General features: G+C 44.3%; 1 protein-coding gene across 2 annotated transcripts; it reads right to left on the bottom strand.

Annotated features, from left to right (window-relative positions):
- Positions 1-6518: 6518 nt before the first annotated feature.
- Positions 6519-12436, bottom strand: LOC113008496 (uncharacterized). Of its 2 annotated transcripts, none has more exons than XM_026145949.1 (5): positions 11558-12436; positions 10728-10779; positions 8896-9051; positions 8568-8663; positions 6519-7427 (listed from the first exon to the last, which is right to left on the bottom strand). In XM_026145949.1, exons 1-5 carry the CDS (start codon positions 11656-11658, stop codon positions 7110-7112), a joined length of 723 nt encoding a protein of 240 aa, XP_026001734.1. In that variant the 5' UTR covers positions 11659-12436; the 3' UTR covers positions 6519-7109. The 2 variants fall into 2 exon arrangements, with proteins under 2 accessions (XP_026001734.1, XP_026001735.1); XM_026145950.1 differs by having other exon boundaries at positions 8896-8951.
- Positions 12437-12737: the final 301 nt, after the last annotated feature.

Below are 12737 nucleotides of genomic sequence, written 5' to 3'. Positions count from 1 at the left end.
CGGCCTGGACTCTGTCAGGCAACGGAACCACACCTTCAGCGGAAATGCAGTGCCCGAGGAAATCCAGAACAGGCAACCCAAACTGGCACTTGGAAGGGTTGATGATCAGGCCATGCGCTGCCAAACGCTGGAAAACCTGGCGCAGATGGGACTCGTGCTGGCTCGCTGAGCAGCTGGCCACCAATATATCGTCCAGATAAACAAAAACGAACGGCAGCCCACGCAAAACGGAGTCCATCAGCCGCTGAAAGGTCTGGGCGGCACCTTTCAGGCCAAACGGCATGCGCAAAAACTCGAACAAGCCGAAGGGGGTAATGACAGCGGTTTTAGGAACGTCTTCGGCGTGCACGGGAACCTGGTGATACCCCCGCACCAAGTCAATTTTAGAAAAAATCGATGTTCTGGCGAGATTGGCAGAAAAATCCTGAATGTGGGGGATGGGGTAACGGTAATTCTCCGTGGCATTATTTAAACGGCGGAAATCTCCGCATGGCCGCCACCGACTGTCCGATTTGGGCACCATGTGAAGCGGAGAGGCCCATGCACTGTTCGAACGCTGTTCAATGCCAAGGCGCTCCATAGCTGCAAACTCTTCCCGAGTGACGGACAGTTTCGCGGGGTCGAGGCGGCGTGCGCGCGCGAACACCGGGGGCCCGACCGTGGGAATATAATGCTCAACCCCATGCGTCGTTACCGTGCTAGAGAAATTAGGGACAGACAGCGATGGAAACTGTAAAAGCAAACGCTGAAAAGCATCCCAGGAGGTCACTACATTAGCCCAAATCAGGGGCTCGGCGGCCCGAGTAAAACAGGGTAGCGAAGAAAACGAAACAGCATCGATTAAACGTCTGTTAGCAACATCGACAAGCAGTCCATGAGCACACAGGAAATCAGCACCCAAAATAGGTACAGAGCTAGCGGCAACAACAAAGTTCCACTGGAAATCCCGGCCATGAAAACAAACAGTCACCAACCTTTCCCCAAACGTTTTGATGGGAGAGCCATTAGCTGCAATGAACTGCGGCCCATAGTTTGCTGCTAGTCCGTCGGCAGCGGTAGGGGGAAGGAGGCTCTTCTGGGAGCCGGAGTCCACGAGAAAACGTCTCCCGGAGCGCGAGTCCTCTATGAAGAGCAGCCTTTCTGTATTGCCAGCGGTCGCGGCTGCTACGGCGCGCTGGCGGGTCCGTTTCCCTGGGCCGTGAAAGTGCAAGGCGGCAGGCAGCGATGCGCTCTGTCGCCAAAACGCTGATGGTAGAAACAGATGCTCTTTCCGCGGCGCCGGCGTGTAGCAATCCCTGCCGTCAGCAAGGGGGCGGATGCTCCGGGGGAGGCAGGTGGAGGCGTGGAAGGTGCCGCCGGCGTGTCCGTAGCCAGGGCGTGAACGTCGAAAGCCTCCACGTGTACAAACCATGACGGGGGGTCATGGAGCCAAAAGTCCGGCAGTTTCAGCGCCACAGCGAACGTAGCTGTAACAGGAGGCGGAGGTCCGGCGGCCGCTGATGTATCCATAGCGGAGTCTGTGTTATCTGCGGCCCGTTGCATGCTCGAGTCAGGGGTCACCAATGTGGAGGTAAGCATCAACGACACAGAGCTCTCAGTTTTCACTCCTTCTTTATTCGTCTCCAACATCAACTGCGCATATCGCGCCACAAAACACAGGAACACACTTCCTATACACTGGGTGTGAGTGGAGCCCTCTAGTGGTCCGCCACTATATATATATATAAAAAAAAAAAAAAACACCCAGCACGCCCCTGCGGGCGGTTTATCCTTCAAGCTCGGGTCCTCTACCAGAGGCCTGGGAGCTTGAGGGTCCTGCGCAGTATCTTAGCTGTTCCCAGGACTGCGCTCTTCTGGACAGAGATCTCTGATGTTATTCCCGGGATCTGCTGGAGCCACTCGCCTAGCTTGGGAGTCACCGCACCTAGTGCTCCGATTACCACGGGGACCACCGTTACCTTCACCCTCCACATCCTCTCGAGCTCTTCTCTGAGCCCTTGGTATTTCTCCAGCTTCTCGTGTTCCTTCTTCCTGATATTGCTGTCATTCGGAACCGCTACATCGATCACTACGGCCGTCTTCTTCTGTTTGTCTACCACCACTATGTCCGGTTGGTTAGCCACCACCATTTTGTCCGTCTGTATCTGGAAGTCCCACAGGATCTTAGCTCGGTCATTCTCCACCACCCTTAGGTGCATCTCCCATTTTGACCTTGGGACTTCCAGGTTATACTCGGCACAGATGTTCCTGTACACTATGCCGGCCACTTGGTTATGGCATTCCATGTATGTGAGAGTAGTCCCTTCTTTCGAATGTTGGAACACTGAGCTACTAGTTGTTGGCCGTCATTGTGGATGTTGGGTATCGAAGAATCCATAGGTCCCTCATCCTATTCATGTAGCCCCTTCCGCCGGGGTTACAATATATATATATATATATATATACTGTATGTATGTATATATATATATATATATATATATATATATATACCATGCAATGGCATGTCCTTCCATGATGGTTCCTCCTCTTCCTCCTCCTTCTTGGGTTTTTGCTGCCTGAGGTATTCACTGATCACACGGTCGGTTGGGGCCTTCTTCCTGATGTATTCTTGGATGTTCGTTGTCTCATCCTGGACTGTGGTGCTGACACTCACCAGTCCCGGCCTCCTTCCTTCCTCTTAGCGTACAGCCTCAGGGTGCTGGACTTGTCTGTCTTGTCGCCTCTGTTGTTTCTATTTGCCTGTGGGACTCCCAGGTACTAGTACTAATACTAGTTGTATTGCCAGATGCTTGTGTGTGTGCAGTCAGCTTCTTCAGTCAGTAGGCGTGAACCATGTCGGGGCCTGGTGCTGTCCAGCTCTTTATACTGGAGACCCTTTCTTGGATGTCTGCCACTGTTGTGGTTACTGGACCCTGTACAGGGAGGTTTCTGTGGTCTGCTCTTAGACCCACTAGCCTTTGAGCATTGCTCTTATGGGTTGCGTCCTTGTCCCATTTGCTCTTCCAGTATTGCTCCAGCCTTGGTGGTGCTGTTCTCATATTGTTCCCCTGCCACTGACAGTACACCTTGGCTGGTTCTGCAGAGGACAGCAGATTTATTCTCCTGACTTGGTGTACCTCTTCAAGCAGCTTGTCAAGGCTGTGAGTCTTTGCTTGGCATTTCCAAGGCCTCAGGTATGGACAGCTTACTGTACATGTACTTCTTAGACACCCTCTTCATTGCATCTTTCTGCAGCTCCAATAATTGGCTAACCACTTCGTCACCTCGTTGCCACTTATCATCAGTGTCCTGGTTCCTCAACACCTGGTGTAGACCTTGTTAATCCAGGCAGCTTGGTTAGCATGGGCGGTCTAGCCTAGGACCCTTAATGGATAAACGCCCCAGTCGGGAGCCGATCCTACTCCTGTTGCAAAGGCATATATATATAAATGAACTTCCATAAAAATTTGAGACTGCTTTTCTTTTTCTTTTTTTGTAAGTTAGCAGCCTTAGCATCTGTGTATTCTTTTAATAATTTTGTTGCAGTCTTTTAATTTGCTGTTTACCTGAAGTATGTGATTAGTTAGTTGCCTAGCCAAGTCTGAATATGTGAGCAATGAGAACTCAGTACCCATGTAAGAGTGCTGAAATACTGACTCAGTGTGTCCACTGGTCTCACTACAGGTAGAACATCATCACAATATTTTTTTGTTACATTTTTACATTGTTTTGTAAATTCAAGCTTTTAATCTCAGCAGGTCTTTGAAACAGTGTTTGTGGATTATAAAAACATAAAATTGTAATATTTCATTTGAACATACAACATACAACATTTTTGAGTTTTTGTTTTAAAGTTATGTTTTTACACGTCATCATCTTCTTATCATCAAAATTCCCCTAAACACCATGGTCTTTGAAAAGGGACTTTGAGTTACATAGCAACATAACTTGCTTTGGTTTATTGAGTTAAATGAATATATGATGGGTAATTCTATATATAACGGCTGCAGACAGGAAGATACTGCCAGCACCGGAAATGTGCTCGTCATCTCCGAGCATGAAGTAAGGAGAGCCTTCAAGAGAGTGAACACCAGGAAAGCAGCAGGACCAGACAGGTCCTCAGAGACTGCGCATACCAGCTAGCTCCTGTGTTCACGGAGATATTCAACATCTCTTTATCTCAGTCGGTGATCCCCACATGCTTCAAAGAGTCCATCATTGTTCCTGTCCCGAAGAAACCCCACCCTGCTTCTCTCAATGACTATCGCCCTGTAGCCCTCACCTCAGTAGTGATGAAGTGCTTTGAACGCCTGGTCAGAGACTTCATCATTTCTTCACTACCAGACACACTGGACCCACTACAGTTCGCTTACCGTCCAAATCGTTCCACAGACGATGCCATCTCTCATCTCCTCCACACATCACTCACTCACTTGGACACTAGAAGGGGGAATTATGTTAAAATGCTCTTCATAGACTACAGCTCTGCATTTAACACCATAATTCCCTCCACACTCACCACCAAGCTGGAGCATCTGGGACTCAGCTCATCTATGTGTCAGTGGATCTCCAACTTCCTAACTGGCAGACCACAGGCAGTAAGGATGGGCGGACATGTCTCAGCCTCCACCACTCTCAGCACTGGAGCCCCCCAGGGGTGTGTTCTGAGCCCCCTGCTGTACTCTCTGTACACATATGACTGCGTGGCCACTACCAGCTCCACCACCATCATCAAGTTTGCTGACGACACCGTCGTGGTGGGCCTGATCTCTGATAACAACGAGACGGCCTACCTGAAGGAGATTAGGAATCTGGAGAACTGGTGCCAGAGGAACAACCTCCTTCTAAACGTCAGTAAGACAAAGGAGCTGATAGTGGACTTCAGCACTAAGCAGGAGAGGAACTACCAGACCCCCGTCATCAACGAGTGCCCAGTGGAGAGAGTGGACAGCTTCAAATACCTCGGAGTTCACATCACGCAGGACCTGTCATGGTCCTGTCACATCAACACCGTGGTGAAAAAGGCCCGTCAGCGTCTCTACCACCTCAGACGCTTGAGAGACTTCCAACTGCCCTCCAAGGTGCTCAGGAACTTTTACTCGTGCACCATAGAGAGCATCCTGACGGGAAACATCTTAACCTGGTTCGCAAACAGCACCATGCAGGACAGACGAGCTCTACAGAGGGTTGTGCGGTCAGCTGAGCGCACCATCCGCTCCGAGCTCCCTGACCTGCACTCAATCTACAGCAGGCGGTGCTGGACCAAGGCCAGGAAGATCGTGAAGGACCTCAGCCATCCCAACAACAGACTGTTCTCTCTGTTGAGGTCAGGAAAGCGATTCCGCTCCCTGAAGACCAACACAGAGAGACTGAGGAGGAGCTTCTTCCCGCAGGCGATACGGTCTCTCAATCACACCACCACACAGTACTGACCCACACATACAGTTCTTACACATACACTGGACTTTCTGGACTTTGTTTTCACTTCATTACTTAATCACTTTAAGCATATTTGCACTGCACAAGACATAATGTGGATTGCACAACACTGGTCACTACATTCTTCATTTCCAGTCAATACTTGTACAGCTGCTGTTATTGTGTATTTATTTATATTTCTTCATACATTCTTATATAGTTCTATACTGTATATTGTGTATTTTGTTGTACAGTTATTTTATTTTCAACTTTAATTTATATATTTTATCTTATTCTTTCCCAGTTAAATTTACCCATCATTCTAATTTGTGTTGTACAGTTATTTCATTTTTAACTTTAACTTTAATTTTTATATTTTATTTTATTCCTTCCTAGTTAAATTTACCCTTTTTAATTTTCATATTTATTTCCTATCTTATTCATAGCCTTTTCTTTTTTTCTTTAGGTCACGAGCAGTTGTCTAAGCATTTCACTGCATATCGTACTGTGTATGACTGTGTACGTGACAAATAAAATTTGAATTTGATTTTATTTACTACATTTACAATTTTTATTTCAAAATGCTAGTCATTTAAAACATTACTTTGTCGATCAAACACAAAGTAATCCAAAGTTAAGAAGACCAGTATAAGTTAAAACAAACACTCTAAGAACTAAAACTGATAATTACTTAAATATTTTGGTGCAACACTTTTACACTCAAAAATAATGAGTAAATGCAAAAACAATCACATCTCTTAAATAAACCTTATTAATTGAGTAAATCCAACTAAAATGGAATAAGTTGTTATGAACAATTAAAGATGTTACAGTAACATAAAAAATTGAGTAAATACAATTGAAAATCTAAGTTAAAACAACAGTAACCAAAAGTTCAAACTACATAAAATATTAATTAGGAAATGCTGAAATGCTTGGCACATTTAACCTACACCATTACAATTATTTGTTTTTAAATAATGGTGCAATTTACTTAATATTTTTAAGTTAATTTAAGCAAAAACGTTAATTACAATTAAGTGTTTATTTTATTTATACACACACACACACACACACACACACACACACACACACACAGGAAAAAAGAACCACGTCAATTCAACATTGTTCACAATGATTTATTTTAAACAGCTTTTTTGTGAATCACACATTTAGCAGATTCCTTCTCTGAACACAGTGAGCTGAAATCTGTTCTACATTCAGTGGATAAAACTTGGATAAAATTTCAGTCACAACAGCCTTATATAATAAAATTGCATCCAAATTGGCATGCTTGATAAAACTCTGTAAAACTGGGAATAACAAAGAATAAAAGTGGCTCAAGTGAACGCAGTGCTTTACCTTTTCAGAAAAGGTCAAATGACAAAAATAAAATTAAGATCCCAAAAAGATATAAATCGTGAAAAAAAAACCATTTGCACTGTGACATAGTTTTTGAACATCTTATTTTGATTCCAAAAAATTGGGAAGATTATAACTAAAGAGTGACCAAAAAACATCCATAATGATACTCTCCCATTTACACCTTAATGTGAATCTGGAAAGTTAATACAAAAACACAGTTTATGGTACAAACATTATTTATGAACAGGAATGTCAAAACAATGTAATGTCGCAACTGAACCTTTTGATGAGCATTACATGTCACTTAACAAGTCTAACACTTTAAGAACAGCCCTGTGAAATTTTGTCTACAATGAACAGAGGTCATTTTTCAGTCTTTGAACCTTGACAGAAAGGTTTCCTGGATCCAGCTCCATGAACACTTTTCGAAATGCTTCAAATGTGCATTTGAAATTCTTGGGGTATTTCAGATCCAGAGCATAGCACAGTCCCAAAAGATAGCAACAGGCTTTGCTCAGATTCCCAAGTTTGCCCAGAACAGTAACGCCTTCAATAACAATACCCACATCAGTAGGTTCGCCTGACCTGTCTTGATTCTGCAGCAGGTAAATCTTCATCACCTCCTCAGCCAAAGCCTCTTCAACAAAGACAGCATCAGCACCGTCCTTTAAAAAGAGAAACAACTGTTTTAAGCTCACATATTTCCAAACATTGAAACAAAAAGTTTCATTTGTATGACATCACCGGTACTCATAATATGTAGACACTGTGCTCCAAAATCTTATAGCAATAGCAAATGCTATTCTTTTGTATGCTTTGAAGTGTTTTTTTTTTCTTTAGAACAGTATCTTAAAACTTTTCTATGATCTCACAAGCTAAAATAAACTACCGTAATTGTCGGGCTATGAGCCGCTACTTTTTGCACCAGCTTTGAACCCTGCGGCTTTTAGTCAGGCGCGGCTTTTCTATGGATTGTCCATGATTTTTGTCATATCGTAAGATTTGTTTTGTTTGTTCCGCTGTTGCCTGGCGGAAGGGCATGTGATCAGACACACAGTATCGGGGTTCAAGAGTGGTATGTTGGTCACATGTCCAGTGTGAAAACATCCACGATCACCAACGCATTTGAAGGGCTGGACTGTTGCATGATGGAGAGGAGGACACCGCCACGGCCCTTCTGAGGGTGTTCGACTCTGACACTGACAATGAGGATTTCTTTGGTTTTGAAAGTGACAACGAAGGAGAGAAGAAGAGTGGATGACGAAGCCATCCTGAGCCTGTTCGTTTCAGACACTGGAGAAGAGGACTTTGGTGGTTTCAGTGCGCAGGAAGAAGAGAAAGATGGTGAATGACTGACTTTTCTTCTTGTTAAAGCCGTGTCGCTGCACCTGAGCCTAAAAGGTAGTCTGAATCTATTTTTCTGGTGTGCTGCAGGTTATTGTTATGTACTACATTTGTTACTCATTTATGAAGCACAGTACATGTGTCCTACTTGTAATTACCGCTACTTGTACATATACCTAAAAAGTTATGCAAATATGTACCCATAACTTGTTTTTCAAGATATTAATAAAAGGGGTGTGTCTCCAAACAGCCATCTCTTTCCTGACAATTCCCTTTGTGCATATTCTCTTACATATGATAAGTCAACATTGAAACACCTGCGGCTTTTAGTCAGGTGCGGCTAATGTATGTACAAAACAGGATTTTCCCCTGATTTTAGCTTGTGCGGCTAATATTCAGGTGCGCTTTGTAGTCCGGGAAATACGGTACTAATATTCCTAAAACAGATTTATTGCACCAACCTCAAAGGTTTTGATTAAGGCACTTGGATCCTCTCCCAGATGGTCAATGAAACATCTGATGATGACTTCTCGTTTTTTCTCGATGGAATTTCCACTCTGTAAAACGGGAAGTCTCAACTGAGGCAAAATTTGCACATTTAAAACATGACTTACCATTTCTAGCTTAAACATAACTAATTTTTTTCTGTTGTTGACCTGTTTTCACACCCACCATCAAGGTAAGAACACCTGTGGAGCTAAAATATTGAACAGAGCCGTTTTTAGTGGAAGGGCCTCTTCAATGCTGTGTTGGAACGTTTTTGTGGTTAGAAAATGCAATCTTCCTTACCTGAAGCAGAAGGTTTAACTGTGCCCTGTGGCGTTGTCCAGCAGCACCTTTCTTGGCTTGAAACAAGGACAGGAGTTTGGATGAATACAAGTCCAACGATGACATGAACTTTGGTTCAAGGTTCAGGGTCGTGATCCTATGAAACGCTGCACTGACCTGGATGGGAGAGGACAAAAAATCTGAAGGCCAAAATTCTGATTCAATCAAAAAAAATAAAAAAAATAAAAATCTACCATTTTTTGCAACCTGGACTTTATTTTCTAACATGCAAAAGATTAATTTACACATCCAGACATAAATCCATATAAGTGGAGTTGTTCAGTATGCAGACTAAACCCTTAACATAAAGTATTATCTTCCACTAAGCTTCTAAATTTTATGTTATGAATTGCTTGCACTATTTCCCTGTGAGATTGTATAATCTTAGAGGGAAGAGGCGGAGCCAGGTTGCCCTCTGAACCATCGTCTGCCAGGCAGCGATGCGAGAGGAACACACTGCTGAAGTGGCGCACATATTCAGAATCGTGTCAGCGGCTTTACAGAGAAAGCCTTTCAGCTCCTCTGGCAGCTCTGCTTCCTCCACCTTCCTGGAGATGACAAACGCTAGCAAGGCAGTGTTGTTAGTCACTGCAGCTGACTGAACAGTGCATTGATGTGCGCGATCAGTGAACCTTGGTATCAGCTGGTCAAGTTTGGCGGGATGGGCCGGTCGCTGTCCAACGACCTTGGTCATTTTGGTGCCGAAAACTGAAGCGAGGCTCGGCTCCAGAGGGGGAACAGGCGGAAAACTCCGGTCTGTGAAGCCCTCTGTGAAGCCCTAGGTAGAGACCGGCGCTCTAATCTTCGCTGGCTCTGCTGCTGCCTCAGAGAGGTTGGTCATCATCCCTGGGAACTGAGGCCAGATGGGATCTGGGCAACGAGAGTGAGTGGAGCCATACCTTCCCGCCAGATCATCAGATGGGGGTGGAGCAGGCTGAGGGACGGACGGGAAGTTCCTTCTCACCAGCTGCCTCCTGGATGATGCCAGGCAGATCCAGGAGCAGCGCACCAACAACTGGGAGCGGCGTCCTTGCCGACATGTGAAGGCCAGGGGGCTCATCCACCCTTCTGTCACCAGGCTGCCCAGCTGGGAGGCAGTGGAGCTGCCACCACTGCCGTTTTCCTCACGGTGGGTGGAATCATCCAATTCCGGCCCACCATCGAAGAACTTGATGGCTTCTTCCAGCGAGTGCCTCTCTTAGTGGGAACGCCTCCTCAGCATCAGCCTTGAAAAAGGCTGACCTCCGCTGCTTTTCCTCTGGCGGGAGGAGCTAACAGGAGCAGCAATAGGATTAAGGTGTGAGGGCGAGGTCCGCATGGTGAGGACCGAGGCAGCCCACGCAGACGGCATGTCGGTCATACGACATGATGTAGCCGGTCTGGCAGGATGGACACAGACGGATGGTCTCGCTGGACATCTTCTGGCTGGCTGAAGAAAAACGGTAGAGCCGATTTCCTGGTCTCACCGTAACTTATACTAGACCAGGGTGAGGCCCACACAGCAGGTGGGCGTGGACTAAAATACTTCAGTGCTGCACGCACAAGGGGAATACCCACTTAAAGGGCTGCGCCTATACTCATGGTGACACTGGATGACAGACCATGAACTCATCAATATATTTACCGAACTGAAAAATTCTCAAAATTTAGATTTGGCATTTGTATGACTAAAATAACCCACCACAAAACCAGTATAAATATTTAGGTGGTATCACCATCCACTACTCAGCTTGTATAAAACAATATCATATCCTTCCAAAATTTAACGCATCAAGTCCTCTGAGTAAAATTACCTGCTTTACTTTGTAGTTGATGCAGATTTTTTTCCTGGTGGTGAAGATGGTGCTGAAAAAATACAAATCAAAACTTTATCATTACAAAACATGTCACTGAGTAATCTGCCATAACACCAATCTCTTATAAGAAAGTTTAGCTTGGATTGAAATAAACATTTATTTATGTAAATTGGGAGTAACTAGGCAAGGCAAGGCAAATTTATTTGTATAGCACAATTCAACAACAAGGTGATTCGAAGTGCTTTACAGAGAAACAAAAACAAATAAAAAGCATGATTTAAAATTGATTAAAGCAAGCAAACAAACAAACTAACAAACAAAACAGTATATAAAATCAAAACATAAAATCACAACAGTAGATAAAATCAGTAGTTAAATGTAAGTTTTGAAATTTAAGCTTAAAAGTGTGGATTTGGTGCTTTATTCAAATGCAGCAGAGAATAGGTGAGTCTTCAACGTGGATTTAAATAAACTGAGTGTTTCTGGAACTATACTATAACTATATACTAACTATACTGGAAATGATGGTACTTTTGGCTTGACCAAAAGGACCAAAGCTTTTTTTTTTCATTATTTTCTGGGATCTGAAAGGAAGTAGGGCCCCCAGTCTAAATTTACTTAAGGCCCCATAGTACTTTGGACCGGCCCTGGATGAGGTAATCTGCTGACCCGGGCGGTCCTGTCAGCGTTCTCTCAAAAACTGGCCCTGTTCGGGACAAAGCTGAAAGCAGCGTCTTATATGCTCTGAAAGACCCCACATAGAACAAGAAAGCTAAGCAGCATGGTTGCTGCTATGAACTGTTCCGCGGGCAGGTCTTCTTAGTTACCAAAGCCATTGATGACGTCTGTTCATCTCCTGAACAACCTGACAGAGTGAGTCAGGCCGCGTGACTACCGCAGCTCCCGCACCGCGACTCAACAGGGCCATTTTCTAGAAATGTCTGAGCACACCTGCTTTCACGTGGTTCCTAAAATGCCCCCGATTAAACGGTCAGGTCGCTGGTACCGGGACATTCCGGTCAAATTACCCGGAACGCAGATAGCGACTCAGAACGTAAAAGGATAAAAGGGCGCGGTTTCCCGCCGCCTTGACTGGAAGACGGGTTGAAAACTTAAATTAACATGCACAAACACGCTGCGAAAAGTGAGCCACCATGACAAACGCTTTCTTCAGAACATGTTATAAAAGAACGGTGTGGATAAAGACAGCTAATGTAAGAATTGGTCACTTACCTGAAAACGTTACCAAGTCTGCAGTGGATGTGTGTCTGTCTCGTTCAACGTGCAGAAAATCTCCCATGAGGCCATGCTCCTCGCGTGCGGTACATGCCAAAGGTCATTAGTCTTACTCAAAGTTTTAAGTTAGTATTGGGGGACAAAATTATATTGATTTTTGAACCATTAATAATTAAAGTTAAAGACAATGATAAGTATGAATACCAGTGTCTCAGTTATTATGAGTACTTTCTATGAGATATATTGAGTAGATTTAAATAATGCACCCTGTGTTTCAAATACAGAATTTTTTCTTTTAAATAAACTTGAACAAAAGAGCTCAGTTCAACTCAAAAACTGGTGTTGAAAATTTAAGCATTCTTTTCAGTATTTTCAACTCAAGATAACACTTTTGTGATTTTCAAAGATTTAATCAAGGTCATCTAACTTAGAATTATAATGATATTTACTAAGCCCCTGAATAATTTTTTAGGGTGAAGGACGGTGGTTTAAATTGTATGAAAACAAGCTGTTATGAGAGAAATGCTTTTAAATATCATGCTGGATGATGGATATTTCACTTGGAAATTCATTCTGTGCTCTATAGGAGAGGGGAATCATATGGATTAACTGTGTGTGACTATTAGGAGTTCATACACTCAAATCAGACCTGACATGTTGGAAAATGTCAGAGGCTGAGGTTCAGCCAGAGTTCAGAGGGCTGCATCAAACACCCAGGGAGCCTCGTTTCCATGTGTCACTCTAATATGGCGAGAGATGGGGAGCTGCTCC

Source organism: Astatotilapia calliptera, chromosome 16 (genome assembly GCF_900246225.1).
Source record: "Astatotilapia calliptera chromosome 16, fAstCal1.2, whole genome shotgun sequence".
NCBI lineage: Eukaryota > Metazoa > Chordata > Actinopteri > Cichliformes > Cichlidae > Astatotilapia > Astatotilapia calliptera.
The sequence above is the reverse complement of the archived record's forward strand: the minus strand, read 5'-3'. Positions and strand labels throughout refer to the sequence as shown.